The sequence below is a fragment of the Phocoena phocoena genome, chromosome 15 (assembly GCF_963924675.1).
Source record: "Phocoena phocoena chromosome 15, mPhoPho1.1, whole genome shotgun sequence".
NCBI classification, from domain to species: Eukaryota; Metazoa; Chordata; class Mammalia; order Artiodactyla; family Phocoenidae; genus Phocoena; species Phocoena phocoena.
In genome coordinates, this window is record NC_089233.1 from 15,382,172 (window position 1) to 15,397,212 (window position 15,041).

At 47.0% G+C, this 15,041-nt stretch overlaps 1 protein-coding gene across 3 annotated transcripts; it reads right to left on the reverse strand.

Annotated features, from left to right (window-relative positions):
• Positions 1 to 4,974: 4,974 nt before the first annotated feature.
• On the reverse strand, positions 4,975 to 14,925 carry FUS (FUS RNA binding protein). 3 transcript variants are annotated; one of them, XM_065892910.1, is made up of 15 exons: positions 14,846 to 14,925; positions 13,269 to 13,293; positions 13,023 to 13,177; positions 12,135 to 12,279; positions 11,784 to 11,965; positions 11,363 to 11,567; positions 9,728 to 9,762; positions 8,193 to 8,225; positions 7,274 to 7,377; positions 6,788 to 6,917; positions 6,442 to 6,543; positions 6,183 to 6,306; positions 5,748 to 5,848; positions 5,485 to 5,632; positions 4,975 to 5,175 (listed from the first exon to the last, which is right to left on the reverse strand). In XM_065892910.1, the coding sequence occupies exons 1-15, from the start codon at positions 14,856 to 14,858 to the stop codon at positions 5,136 to 5,138; spliced, it is 1,542 nt and encodes a 513-aa protein (XP_065748982.1). In that variant the 5' UTR covers positions 14,859 to 14,925; the 3' UTR covers positions 4,975 to 5,135. The 3 variants fall into 3 exon arrangements, with proteins under 3 accessions (XP_065748982.1, XP_065748983.1, XP_065748984.1); XM_065892911.1 differs by having other exon boundaries at positions 12,135 to 12,276; positions 14,846 to 14,903; XM_065892912.1 differs by having other exon boundaries at positions 5,136 to 5,175; positions 11,790 to 11,965; positions 14,846 to 14,858.
• Between the last annotated feature and the right edge of the window lie 116 nt (positions 14,926 to 15,041).

Here is a 15,041-nt window from a genome sequence, read left to right on the forward strand (position 1 = left end):
ATCAAGAAACACCAGCACCTTCCATAAAGTTTAGTCAGTCTTCCAACTTACATCCAAACACCTTCCTTTTCAACTTCACTGCCCCCATCTGGCGTTATGCCTTCATGTCTTACCACAACAGGCCTCCTGATCTCCCTGCTTCTCGTCAACCACCTTAAAGGGCCTGAGTACTGAAAACTGATGATGGAAATGGACTCCCTTCTAACACTAGCACACCTAAGCCCCGCTTCCAACCTGATCCTGAATAACCCCATCCAAACTCTCCTACCTTCCTCTTCACATACCACCAGATCTCAACACTACTTATACACCCAGCCCTACCGCACGCTGATCCCAACTCTGGAGACCTTGAAACCCACCTGTCCTAGCATGCCCGGAGAGGGCCTTCCTCTGGGCTCCAGTGGCATTTTCACCTAGGTTCCCTGTGGTAGAGCAAACCATATTGTCACATCTACTTCCACACAGGACTCTCCCATTAGACCCCCACAAAAAGACATCTTTTCAACCTCTGTACAGTGCCTTGCATGTGAAAAATAACATCAGTTACTGTGTATGTCTACTGTCTTAACAGAGGATTTTTTTTTTACACTTCATAGGAACCTAATGCTTCAATGATATGGAGCCATAACACTTCCTTGCACAGATGCTCAAACAGAGCAGCTACAAAAACTAGTGCAAGCCTGAGGCAAAAGACACAGTTCTAAGAAACAGCTCCCCGAAGTCGAAAGACTTCTTGGGGGCTTTCTTTTTCCTTTTTATTTGGTGGGGGAGGCGGGGAGAAGGGTGAGGCTCAGAGTTCTACCAGCCACAGCATACTGGTTAAGGACACACTTCTGCAGCCAAAGGACAGATTCAAATCCCTGCTCTACCTCACTCACCAGTTATGAGACTTAAGGCCAGTTTGTACCTCAGCATCCCATCTATAAAGTAGGGATAACAGGACACAGCTCATCACCTAAAATCAACTGGCTCACAGTGAGCACACATTGGTGTCAACAGTGATCTCCAGGATGTTTCTGTTCCTAGCTGCTCAATGGCTTAGGCTCCTCAGTCTGAAACAACATTTTCTGCTCAAACCTCTAAGCGTCACAAGACTGAAAAAAAAAAAAAACAAGCTGATCAACAGGTAATGTCCACTGGGCCTGTGCTAATAAGAACAAAAACCCACATCCAGGACCCAGCCTTCCACGAGTGACCTTTTTCTTAGCTCCTGGCTTAAACTGTCTACATGAACAGTTTTGTACAAAACTGAGTTCCCCTTTCCAGACATGACGGGGGGAATTAGCAGAAAAGGAGTCTCTGCAGAACTTCAGAGCATCGCCAGAGGTGGCAGCACCCCACCAGGACCTATACACACTGAGTTAGAACCGACGTGCTAACCACGTTGCCAAGCAATTCAGGTACGTATTCAACTTACACGCTGCTATAGAGAGAATGTGGCTCTGCCACCTCAGTCAGCCTGTGACAGGTTTGCAGAAGCCTTCTCACAGAGGGATCTGCCGTTTCACTCAGGGAAAGAGTATACAGGATGGGCCCGCTTCCCCTCAAATTCTGGTTTAAGAGGGGAGGGGAAAAAAAAAAAAAAACAGCCATCAAGCTAAATCTGACAGGTTCTTACCTCAAGCAGGCTGCAGTGAGGCCCTAAGGATCCTGCACGGAACAGCTACAAGGAATCAGTGCAATTGTGCAACACTGCCACCCTGAGGTGCACATGCAGAATGCTACCTGGAAAGCCTGGTTCCTGCTTCCCTTCAGTTTCTTCTTCCCATACCCACCCCACCCTCCTTGGCATTCTCTACCGGGAATGGCCTAAAGGTCAGTTCCCCACTACACACAAGGAATCCCCTATCTTCGACCACGTAGTCCAAGCTCCCTTCCTGTTTCCAATCCCCACACTGGTGGCTCTCAATTATCCTTCATGTTAAAGGAGCCCTTCATGCTAGCACTACAACCCCAAGACAATCCAAAGAGCTGAGAGAGCACAATCCATCCACAGAGCACTATTTCCAGACCCAAACTCCTCTGACATACTTCTGTTCCTCCCTCAAAAATATTTAGGAATTTTAGGGCTTCCCTGGTGGCGCAGTAGTTGTGAGTCCGCCTGCCGATGCAGGGGACATGGGTTCCTGCCCCGGTCTGGGAGGATCCCACATGCTGCAGAGCGGCTGGGCCCGTGAGCCATGGCCGCTAAGCCTGCGCGTCCGGAGCCTGTGCTCCGCAATGGGACAGGCCACAACATTGAGAGGCCCGCATACCACACACACAAAAAAAAAAATTTAGGAATTTTAAATTCAATGGTCTCTTAAAGCTCTAACTGCTAACATCATAGGATTGAGGGCCAAACAATTTCTACAAGCCCAAAAGTCAAACCTGCTGGCAAGATCCACTTGACACTACTTCCTCGTTTCTTAATACCCCCAGCACCAGGAAGATTACCGTCTGCATGGGAAGCTGAACAAGATAATTTTTGTGGAAACCTAACTCTGAATTATTTCAAAATAAAAGTTAAAGATGAAAGGAAAGAGACTAAGTATTGAGGGCCCAAAGGCAGAAAAGGGAGTCTGAGTTCTGAAAAGACTGGAGAGGAATGGCTGCAGATGGGACCTCACACTGAGCTGAGCCTCTCACAGACTAGTAGAGGGAGTGAGACCTGGTTACAAAACCCCTGGCGGAAGACTGACAGGACACTGGAAGTGGGAAGCAACATGCCTAAATAAAGATGTTAATGTGCTGAGTGTCACAGGAGCTGGACCCAGCAATGACTTAACCTCAGCCCTATATCCAAGTTACTGAAATCCAGCATGTGATGGGGAAAAGGTGAAAAGCCTGAGAACTAAATCAGTGGAAGCAAACAGACCCGCAGCACACTTCTCCCCACCACAACCTACCCTCCTCACTTCTCCCTAGTCAGCCTGTCCCAATTCAAAAAGCCAGGCACCCAAGTGCTTCCAGACTGCAGGCCATTTTCCATAATTCAGTAATAATGTATTCTTTAGATCTCTAAGGACTAGCCTAAGATCCTCATCAGAGAAATATGACTGGCTATTACTGGCCTAGTGCTTACAAGGGAATGCAGCCAAGAGCAGAGGGCCCAAAGTCCAACCCCCTTGAGGTCTCACTCCTATTTTCTCGCCAATGGATAAGCTGGCACCAGAACCAACAACATTCCCTCTGTTGCTAGTTCTGTCGTCATCCATTCTTTTCTCCTGGAAAAGGACTCCAAACTGGATCTACCCACTAGACACTTGAGACTCTATTTTCTTTTACTTAAGAGCAAAGCCAATCATTGAAGCCCTTTAAAGGACAAGAACTAAATACTAACAGTCCCAGTCAGTAACTGGGTCTCACCCAGAGCTTCAACCTCCTTCACTGCTAGCAGTAGGGATGAAGGAACCACAACCAAACCCTAACACCAGAACCCTACCAGGTGAAGCACACACAATAAACTTCTCAGAGACATGGGCAGTGCCACTCAAACCAAGCATCACTGTTAAGAAAGCAGAGGCAGCTGAACACACCAGGGAGAGAAACGATGCCATATCCTCGGCTCTAATTCTGAGGGTTTCTCAAGCGTACCAAGTTCAGTAAGCCAAAGGAAAGCACTGCCTGGGGCAGCTCAGCCATTCTCCACCTACTCTTGGTAGAGCACCTCCACACAGTAGGGAGGATAAAGCAGCTATTCCTTTTGACAAAGCCACAGCTTCCGTCTCAAGTTACCAGAGATTGGAAGACGAAACAACTCCTAAGAAGAGGACACTTACAGCATACTTGACAATTTTAAACCAAGAGAAAAAGCACTTCCCACAGGGGTCCCAGGCACTCTACGAGCTGTGCTTCTGACAGCAAAGAAGCCTGTTGCTGTTGGCTATAATTTTCAACTGCTTGGCAGGGATGGGCAAGTTTTCTAAACTCAGTTTGAGCTGGAAAAAAGGCAGGGGGGGAGATTTTTGGGGTCAGGAAAGGCATGTTAAGGTTGACAGGCACTAGAGTCTGAGGTTTCAACTCATCGGCCCCAACCTTTGCCTTTCTTAAAATTATCAATGACCTCAGCCCTCTGGGTATAGGCAGGATGTAAACGTGACCCAGCTAGACCACTGTCTCCCTAAAGACACCTACCAAAGCCCCACCTTCAGGAAAACTAATGCTGGGGAGCCACCCTGAAAGATAAAGAACTGCCTCTACCTTACTTTCCCAGCTAACCTTCCCCCCTTTACCATCTCCTCTCCTTCCCAAGTCTCTTTCCCTAAAATTTAGCATCCTCTTAAGGCCTAGGCAAACAACGTTTGGGATAGAAGTCTGTCCCCTTCAGAACAATGATTTCAGAACGAAATGCCAAGAAATGAAAATGAAGTGATCAGACAGGGACTCCATCCTGGGGTCGACCATTTCCTGAGAAACGAGAGCCACATCACCCACGCACTGGGCATGAAGTGAGCAAGGCCACGGAACACCTGCCATTAAGTAGGTGCTCAGTTACTCTCCTTCCTTCAAAACACCCAACTGGCTAATAACTATGTGCTCCAATCATGATCAAGCTTGAATACCACCCCCAAAGCAACCTAATTTGTTTGAGCCCCACTCAGAAAAGTGCCAGAAGAGCCAAGAGGCCTTAAAAAAAGAATAGAACTGCTATAATAAACTCACTAAAACCAGCATGTGAATAAACATGGTAAAAGAAAAACTTCCAAATGGTTGGACAATTCTGGGCCAACACACCACATGTTTCTCATTTACCACTTTCATTCATCTAGTTTTTACCATAACAGAAAAGTTTAATCTCTACTTTCAAGGATACACTTGACCTTTTCTCCCTGAAACAAGTATCAAACACTTTATTCCAGTTCCTGCTAAGCGGGAACAAACAAATTATTCCAGTTCCCATAAGGCAGGTTGATCTGAAAGAGGAAAACTCCCCACATTCTTGACCTGGACATCAATGCTCCAGGACAGTGAAGAGGGGGAAGAGGAAGAAAATTTAACTAAAATGATGGTTTTTAATGGGAACCAGAAATATGGTTACAATTACATAGTCCGACACAAAAAAACCGTGGGTGATCAGGAGTTGGAAGGTTACAAAATAATGAGGGTAACACTGGGTACAGGAAGAAAGCTGCTCCAGAACTTCAGGAGCCAGGCTAATACGGCCTCTCCCTGCGATCCTGTCTGTGCTCACCCCTGCAAGAAAGAGTATCCATTAGGTCTGAGTTACCAACCTCTCTACCCACCCCACCCCAGAAATCCTATCTGCCCCTGCTACCCAACCCCAAGAACTAGCTCATATCTCCCTATAGGTATAGAGAGTACGTGGGAGTCTACAGATTAGCTCCCCCAGATAATCTTCCTTCCCTCCTTCCCTACCCACTATGGTTACAGTCTCAGCTTTCCAACCTAGCCCTCAAAATGAAACCACTGTCCCAAAACCTTGCAATCCCATGACCTCTGTTCAACTGCTCTACTTTCATTTCAATTTAGAGTCTTACTTACCTGGAGTCCATCTTGCCAGGGCCAAAGCCACCTCTGTCCCCACCACCCCGGCCCCCTCGGAAGCCCCCACGGTCCCCGCCTCGGCCTCGGTAGCCGCCCCGATCATAGCCTCCTCTGCCACCACGACGATCGTCTCCGTAGTTTCCCCCTAGGAAAAAAGAAATATGATATATCCCCATATCACATCCCCCAAATTCCTCCTACCTTCCCTCTAGCCTCCTTTTGATCCCAACTCCATATCACCAGCTCTGCCTCTTCCTTACCCATATGAGAGCCTCCTGGTCCCCCTCCTGGGCCATCTGGTTTAGGGGCCTTACACTGGTTGCATTCATTCCTCCAAGAGAAGTTCATGTTCTCACACGTACTGAGGAAAATAAGACAATTAGTCAGGGCCGGGGGCCGGTAAGACAAGACCTAGAATTACCAACACTCCAGTTACCTTACAGATACGTGAGGAAAATGAGGCCTCGGAAAAGCAAAAGGGCTTGTTTCTCAGGAGTGAGCCAGACAAAAACTGCAGGTTATTGAACCCAGTCCAATATCTTTCCCACTAGAGCTACCTCACCTAGGTGACTCCTGGCCAAGCCTGTCAAAGTGTACCTTTGACATCTATTAGTCAGAAAACACAAGCTCTACCATAGTACCAAAGGGCACACGTGTAAGAGGGCTGAGAAAAGAATTAAAGAAGTTTCACTCACGGATTAGGACACTTCCAGTCCCCTGCTCGCTGCTGTCCTCCACCGCCACCGCCACCGCTGGGGAATCCTCCTCGGCCACCGCCACCACTGCCACCACCTCCATAGCCTCCACGGCCCATGGGTCCTAGTGTAGACACAAGAATAGGTCTGCTCCGCTTCCAAGTTTGGTTAACCTAACCTTCTCTCCCATGCAAACCCTTACCATCCTCCCTCCCTTCTCTCCCCATCACCTCTTACGCCAGCAGAAGTAGCTCCTCACCTCCTCGCCCTCGGCCTCCACGACCATTGCCACCACCCCGATTGAAGTCTGCTCGCCGAGTAGCAAATGAGACCTTGATAGGATTCCCAGAGAATTCTTTACCTAAAGAAATAAAGGAGATATAAAGAGACTTTTTATTAAGACCTGTGGGTCCAAAAACACACTTGGTACAATCAAGAGAAGACTCTGCCTTCTTGTAAATGTTTACAATCTCATGAAACCTAAGAAAAAATAAGACCACGCCCAAATAGGAGTGTTGGAAGACTCACAGAAATCCTCAAAACACAGGCCGTTTCCCAAAGCTAGTTACCCTGTCCCCCACCCCTGCCAGCCTCTGCATACATACCATCAAACCAGTCAATAGCTGCTTTAGCAGAAGGTGGGTCATCAAATGACACTGTTGCCTCTCCCTTCAGTTTGCCTGTTTCCCTGTCTGTGTACAGATTAATCATGGGCTGTCCTGTTTTCTTATTTGTCTGAAAAAAATCAACATGAGGTAACATCAGTCTTAAAGAAGACAGCACTATCACAACCATACCTTTCTATTTCACGTAACTTGAATTAAAGCCATCAACTATAACTGTTTCTCACTTCAATATTAAAAGATGAAAGTAAAGATTATAGACTACAAATTCAAAAGTTTTAGACACTCCCTTTATCAATTGTGCCTCCTTTGTGTTAAAATGTGATTCCCTTTAAAAAATGGCAAAGGCTAATGTTCTTTCTTCAACAAATTAAGCAGGCAACCATTAAGACTTTTTTTTTTCACTAAGGTGTGAAATCCAAAAGCCTGCAGCACTGATAGAAAGCACCCACTCTGCTCCACAAGTACCTTAATGATACCAATCTGCTTGAAGTAATCAGCTACAGACTCAATTGTAACATTCTCGCCCAGGCCTTGCACGAAGATGGTGTTGTTGTCTGAATTATCCTGTTCTGCTTGTCAAACGCAGAAAGAAACATGAATTTGAAGACAGGAAACAAGCAAAGGTAAAACAAGTCAGTGACTCTTAATAACCTAACTTTAATACTTGCTATTTCGCTTTCAAAGAAAAATTCTAAAGCAAGCAATATACTTTGGTTTAGGTCGGACAAAAGAAATCCCCATCCCTTCTATTTTATTATCTGAGTACCAATATGCCAGCCACTTCACAAATTTAAATTTAGTTTTACAACTATCCTTTGAAACATGTTGATACTAAGAAACCAGGGCTCAGGAGTTAACTGCCCAACCACACAGTAAGTACACCAGTTGTTTGTCAACGTTAAGACCCCCAAGTTAAGAAACCTATTTTACACTAAAATCCAGTATATAAACATAATTAAAACAAAAAGTACACTAAGTGCTTCCCTTTCTGTGTCCTTTTTGTTCAATAATTTGGTTACGATCCCCATTTTTTTTTTTTTTTTTACGATCCCCATTTTTAAAAGCCACTGCTTACTGAACCAGCAGTTCAGGATTATGGTCCACACACAGATGCATCAGCATCTCCTGAAACTTGTTAGAAATGCAAATTCTCGGGCTCCTCCCAGACCTCCTAAATTGCTGGGAGAGGAAATCACCACATCAGGTATTTCTGATACATGGCTCATTTATAAATCACTGTTAAGTACAGCTACACCTAAACTCCCTTCCCTACATTTTCCTTCTTCTCTACCCCTGTTCTTCACATCCCTTTAAGTTTCAAAGAACATCCAGGAAAAGTCCTGATACCACTTGAGCCATTCCTTCATGCCACCTCTGGACTTACCAGAGTCATGACGTGATCCTTGGTCCCGAGGGCCTTAAGTGACATGAAAAAAAAACAAAAAACAAAAAAACAAGGAAAGAGGAGCCGTTAGTCAACAGGCTGAGAAAGACAAGGAGAAAAATTCACACCAAATCCAAACTTTTGCAAAATACCAGGTAAGTGCTCACAGCCTCACTCCAAACCCTGTCCTGGGTTGCCTGCCCAGAGAAAAATCCTAGGCAGGTCTGGGGAAGACAGAGGCCCCTTTCTTAAGATCTGTATGTAACCTGAGTCCCCACAGGGACAACGCCACATTTCAGAAAATGCTGCCTCCCCCAGCTCAGGCTGGGAAATGTCCTCAGCACAGACTGGGAGGGCCAGGAGGGAGACCCCTTGAAGTTAACCAACTCATAGCTTGGCCCTGTTCTCTCACCCCAGAGAGAAATGGGCTCACCACCAGTAATGTGATATGCATCCATACAGTTTCTCCAAACTTTTAACACCAAAGACACTTATCCCTTGTAGAACAATTTTTAATTTCATCTTTAGAAACCATTCTTAAAACCATGTTTGTTTCCCCCAAAACCACATGAAAATAAAAATCATACAGAACAGCTATTGTATTTTTTAAGCATGTCCCAGGGAACAGACCAGAAATCTTATTTCCATAATGCAGCCTCTATTTTTTTTCCAGAGACCATCTTTGACCAAAGTTTATCTGAATTCATCATAAATAAATATTGTACCCACACTCAATGACACCTAAATCATGAACCCAAGCCTTTGGCTTTAAATGTTGAGACAAATCAAGAAACCTTTTGTTAGTTAACCAAACCAGAAAAGTTCCAGCTTACTGGGAGACTTCTCAAATTTGCCATTTTTCCATGAATTCAGTTTTGTGCTGTTTAAGACCTGGTTATTTCCCATGAGCCACACATACTCCCAACCTTTCTTGGAAGTAGTCCACACCTTCCTTCCCAGAGCTAGTTTCTATTTGCCCATCTGACTTGAGTTTAAATGCGTGTATGTAGAATCGCATTGACACCATTCAGTATTTAATATATAAATATATACCAACTTCACCATCCTCAGGGCAGGGCAAAAGTTCACATCCCTCGTCCAGAATTAAAACATTTGCAGATTGTTATACACACACACACACACACACACACACACACACTAACCTCGGACACACTGATCAAAAGGACCCTAAAGCCAAGTCGGCCCCACGTGTTCCAGCACACTCTCCAGCTTCTCATTACAGTGCTCACTAAGTGCCGGGTGTGGCAACACTCCTGTCAGAGGCCTACTTAAACACCTCTTATTTAACCTGGGTCAAACCCAATTGGTACCAGATGCCTGCTGAGTCTTACCCCTGCCTGCCTCCAGGTTAGCACACATCTGGCAGCAGGTGGCATTCTACCCCACCCCTTTCTGGAGGTGGTTCTGGACACTCCAAAACCTTTGACACTTAAAACACGCTAAGACATCTGCAAATGAACAATCAGACAAAGCATTGCTGGGAGTTGGGAATTTTGGAAACTCTGTTCACTTACCACCAAATTTATTGAAGCCACCACGGTCACTTCCGCTGGAGAAGACAAGTTAGAAGAAAGGACATGAAGCTTCCAACGGCTACAAAAGGGCGGTTTTTGATTTTGTTCAACATTCCCCAAACATGGGTAGGTGTTTTGGGAAAATGATAATACAAATGGCTACTAAAATACATTCCCCTTCCTGACCACCCCTTGTCTGACCTTTGAGCATGTCACACACACGTGTGCAATTTCTCAGACACAATTTTTAAGGATTTTGCTTTAAAAGATTATATATCTATTTCCTCTGGAAAAAAAAAAGACCCATTTTCCTTGGTCGTTCTTCCGACGTAGCAGATGTTTTTTCCTCTTGTCGCGAGTGGATGACAACCCAGTAGTTGGTTTAAAAACCCTACCCCCGATTTACCCAGAAGACATTTCACACCAGGCTGGGGTAGCCCTGAACACATTTTTGTGGTTTTTTGCTTTGAAAGCAGCAAGCAGACCCAACCCTGTTCCATAAAAAGTCAAAACCAAAGGCAATTTCCCCTTAAAGCGAGACAAACTTGGCTAAGCCCTACCCTAACTACTGAGCTGTTTTTGATCTCTCCCCACCCCCGGGGTCACCCCTTCTAACACTGTGAGAAGAGCGGAGTATTTTGCAATGTCACCTTTCATACCTGTGGCACATAAAATGCAGAGCAAGTTAACAGTCACATTAACAGTTGCTTTTCTTTTTAAAGTTTTGCATTAAACACACGCACACAACAGAGTTTTCCTTATTTTGTACGGTTTTTGAGATTGCCCCCACCCACCTCTGAATACTTACCATACACAAACTCTTTAAAAAACCTACTTTTTCCCAAAAAGGAGTAACACACTGACATTCCTCCCCTCTCAAGGGAGACAGAGTAGGGTCCTTCAAATCATATTTACCAACAGATTTGACAAGTGCCTTAACATTAAATCTAAGGTTTTACTTCAACTTCAGCAGGAAGGGGAGGAAAGAAGGTCCAGTTGGACAAGTAACCAGAGGAAGGGGGACAGTGGAGCAAATAGGTGGGATACCACTGTCAAGCGTACTGTATTTTGTCCAAAAGGTCTGCACACTTCAGATAGCCCCATGAACCAAGTCACACACAAAATCATTACTGTCAGTCAAATGAGTGCTCGTGGATTCAAATGACTACAGAATACAGAAAGAGAGAGTAGCCAATTCCTGGAAGCTCAAGTCAGGTTAACCATTTACAACTTCCTCAGAGGACACATGGGAATACAAGTAACAAGTTTCCCTATTACCAGGAGTGGGATCATCGGTTTCCCTTGCAGAGAAAGAAGCCTTTACTTCCATTTTTCTTGCCTAGGATATCAATGACTCCAATCCATATACACCCATGTTTCTTTTTCTTCAGAAATAAAAATGTCAGTACTCAAATCTCTATACAGAGGTGTGGGTAGAAGTTCAGGTTCCCAAGTTCTCACAAAAATAAAATGGGGATGTATGAAGAAGAAACAGTCAATGCTCCTAAATCAAAGCCCCCACAAATCTCTAGAATAAGACTAACCATGCACTAAGGGACTAGGCTTCAAGGGAGATTCATGCAACCCCCCACACAATGCTCACTGATGTTACTCCCTGGCTCACAAGACACCTACCCCATGCCGCCTCTGCCTCCACGGCCACCTCCACGACCTCTGGGTTCATAGCCACCACTGCTGCGGCTGTAACCACCGCCACCGCCCCGGCCACGGCCCCCACGGTCCTGCTGGCCTCCCCCGTAGCCGCCGCCACCACTCTGGTCCTGATTGCCATAACCGCCGCCACTACTACTCATGGAGGACTGATCTTGGCCATAGTTACCTGTCAGGAAAGAAAGGATGCCTTTAAGAAACACAAAACAGACTGTGAGGTGGCACAAGGCAGTTCAACTGCACCAGGTGATAAATGACAAAAAAAAATTAAAATGAAGCTAGGAAACAAAAGCGCAACATTTTTAAGAACCTTTTAGGGAACGGGTCGAGCGGGATACAATTCCTTACAAAAAGCAGGTATGAGACAAAGCTGAAGACATCTCACCTCCACCACCCCCTCCACCTCCACCGCTGCTGTTGTACTGGTTCTGCTGCCCATAGCCCTGAGGGGGATTATAGCTTTGCTGCTGTCCATAGCTTTGCTGCTGTCCACCATAGCCAGACTGCTGGCCATAGCCCCCACTCTGGGGCTGCCCATAGCCGCTGCTCTGAGAACTGCTACCGTAACTAGGGAAAAGGAAAATACAGAATCATAATGCCAGCATGTCCAAAACCTTCTTTCACTTTCAGTACACCCCATTCTCTGTACCCAACAGAGGCCACCCCCGTTAGTCCTCATGCTCACTCATGCACCCCTAATCTTTCAGTCCTCTCCCCTCTCCCCACAACTCCTTACCTTCCCGAGGCGCTGCTAGGAGCTGGCTGCTGGCCATAGCCAGGGTATGAGGACTGCTGCCCGTAAGACGACTGAGAACTTTGGCTACTGCCATAGCCACCAGCTGAGCCATATCCCTGGGGAGTTGACTGTGTGCTATAGCCTGCTAGAAGAAAAAGAAAGAGGAAGTCACAAAAACTATGATGAAAGAGAAAAGGCAGGGAATGTGTTGAAGAAAACATTATATACCACCTAATGCTTTCCATACTTGAAAAGTCAGCCTCTTAGAAGATGCTTGGAAATCTTGCAACTCACAGTCAGAGATTACCCTTCTCTTTTACCTTAAAGCTTAATATTCCAACTTCAGAGTTCCAACCTCATCCCACCCACCCACACCAAAGCCAGCCTCCTCCAGGACCACCACTAATCACAGCCCAAGAGATCCCTATTAATTAACAGCATTTTAACCTGCCCATAAGGTGTGCAGTACAAATAAGACAACCCCATATTATTTACACTTCAGGACCTCAGGGCAAATTCCACCTCCTGGTGTATCATGTGATATATACAGCAGTCGGACTTCAAACATCTTCAAGGAAGCCATTTTCTCCCTTTAAGTATCTAAAAGTTTTCTCCCTTTAGGCAATACTCCCCCCCACACACCCTGCCCTCCCATTTCACTTTCACTCTTAGGGGAAATGGGGAAAAGTGCAACATAAATAGAAAAGTAAAAAGTCAAAGAAAATAATAGGAAACAATTACAAACCAATTAAGTATTTTTGTTTGAAAGGACTCAAACGCTGAAGTGCTTTAAGGGTCATAGACTGGTTAAAGCACTGCTTAGGTTTAAAAAAAGCAACATTCAGAAACAGCAGGAAGAGGTGGGGTGACCCACTAAAAGAGACTCACTGTTCTGGGCCTGTCCGTAAGAACTACCATAGCTGCTCTGGCCATAGCCTGAAGTGTCCGCTGACTGGCCGTAGCCACTGTAACTCTGCTGTCCATAGGGCTGATTGCTCTGCTGGGAATAGCCCTGCCCAGGCTGGGTTGGGTAGGCCCCATAACTGGAGAAAAAGACAAACCGTGCTCTCAGACAAAAACACCTTAGCCACCCTTGCCCTTTACAAACTCTGGAAGCCCAAAAATGACACTCACCTTTGGGTTGCTTGTTGAGTATAGTCTGAAAAACAGAAACACAATTATATTACCTTCAACCATCCCTAAGAGTAGACTAGAGCGAAAAGTCTTAACTCAAGCTAGCTTTGGGGCCCCCAGAGAGGAAAGTCAACGAGGCATAAATTCCCACATGAAACCCTAGTTGAGAGGAGCAATCTGGCAGACCGTAGTCAAGTTTTCTTACAATAAAGAAAAGTAAAGAAACAGCGAATTTCTACAGAGACCAAGAAGCCTTAAGTACTGGAAAAAGCAAGAGCCTTGGTGAACAGCTCCAATTTTCTGCAACTTCAATCGATGTCAGGAACTGCACAAATTTACACACATTTCCTTCTCACACCCGCTCGAAGACAAAGATATCACCGAAAATCAAGCTAAAGTCACACAGCTGCTTCAGCAGAACAGGTTTTAATTCAAGCCAGAGGCAGAATTGTTCGGAACGTAGCCTCCACTTTCTCAATCCGAAAAACCAGAATGTCTCCAAAGAGGCCGCTCTTCACCCTTTGCCTAATCTTGGAGACAGGAAACGGAAGCTTTTAATGCAAAGCTAGCTAACCAAGAGAAGAGCGCTCTTTGATCCCAAACAACAGAGATCACCATCAAAGAGCGGTCGCCTCGGGAGGCAAGTCGACTGGTACTCAAGTCTCCAGCCCCGTGGCTCCCCACGAGTGCGTTTTCTTATCTCCTCCTTGCCTGCCTCGGGACTGTGGGGAGACTCGGCGAACCGAAGAAAGAGAAAGCGCTTTTAAAACGCCACATGTTAGACGCACTGGCCAGATCCACTCGTCTCGCCGATACAGGAAACGAGGCGCTTCCTCCCGCAGAAAAGAGCAAAAGGACCGGGAGAAGGTGTGGCCTCGGGCGGCCGTTCCTTTCAGTAACCACCTCCGAGAGAGGAAATTTAGGCGGGAAAAGCCTCGGGCCGGGTCCCCAAGTCCGTTGGACCACCCCCAGCCGTTAAGCTGGCCCAAGCCTCCGCCCCCGCCCGCGTGGCAAGCGAGGCGGGAACGAGGCGGTCCCGCCCCTTCCCGAGGGACCCCGGGGGCAAGGCCCAAACCGGACGCGCGCCGCGGAGCCTCCAGCGAAGGGTCTCGCGACAAAAAGCAGGGCCGACACGAGGCGGGAGGGGGGGTTCGCGCCGCCAGAAAGGGGGGAGGGGCCAGCAGAGCGCGTGCGCGCTCCCAATGCCCGGATGCAGCACTGCGACAAAGCGGGCCCGAGCGCGAGGCTCGGAATGAGAAGGAGAAAAGGCTACAGGGACCGGGCATTTCCATCCATGCCTCACGTTTCCAATCACCAAGAAGTGTCCCTCCCAACCCTTACCTCAAGGAAAGGGGCTGCGAAGGGAAGACCTCCCGCCCCGCGCCAGGCGCCAGAGGAGCGAAACAAGATGGCGACATCGGCCTCCCCCTTCCACCCCTCTCCGCTGCTTCCCGCCAGTGCTGCGAGAAGACCCTACACGCGATCGTCGCCCAGGTCCCACCGAAAAACAAAAGCCCGACTGGAAGGTAACAAGGCCCGGGGCCGGCGCGCCACCGCCGCCTCGCGCCCTTACATACCGTTTGAGGCCATGTCCGCGCACGCGCGCACAGGCCGACAATCAGCAAGATTCCAACACCACAGCACCGACGCCTCGAGGACTGAGCAGCCCCGCCTCCTGGGTCGAGGTTTATGTACGCCTCCCCGCCTACGCATGCCGGGGGAACGCACCAACTGCGTAAAGGAAAGGGGGAATGGTGGCCGACTCCTGCAACT

Bases quoted from the DNA above. Each gene is read 5' to 3' on its own strand.
- FUS (XM_065892910.1), bottom strand. The intron at 6,544-6,787 runs GTATGTATGCAG...TTATTTCTTTAG, and splicing joins AGCTATTGACTGGTTTGATG to GTAAAGAATTCTCTGGGAAT. The intron at 5,849-6,182 runs GTGAGTGAAACT...TATTTTCCTCAG, and splicing joins GACTGGAAGTGTCCTAATCC to TACGTGTGAGAACATGAACT.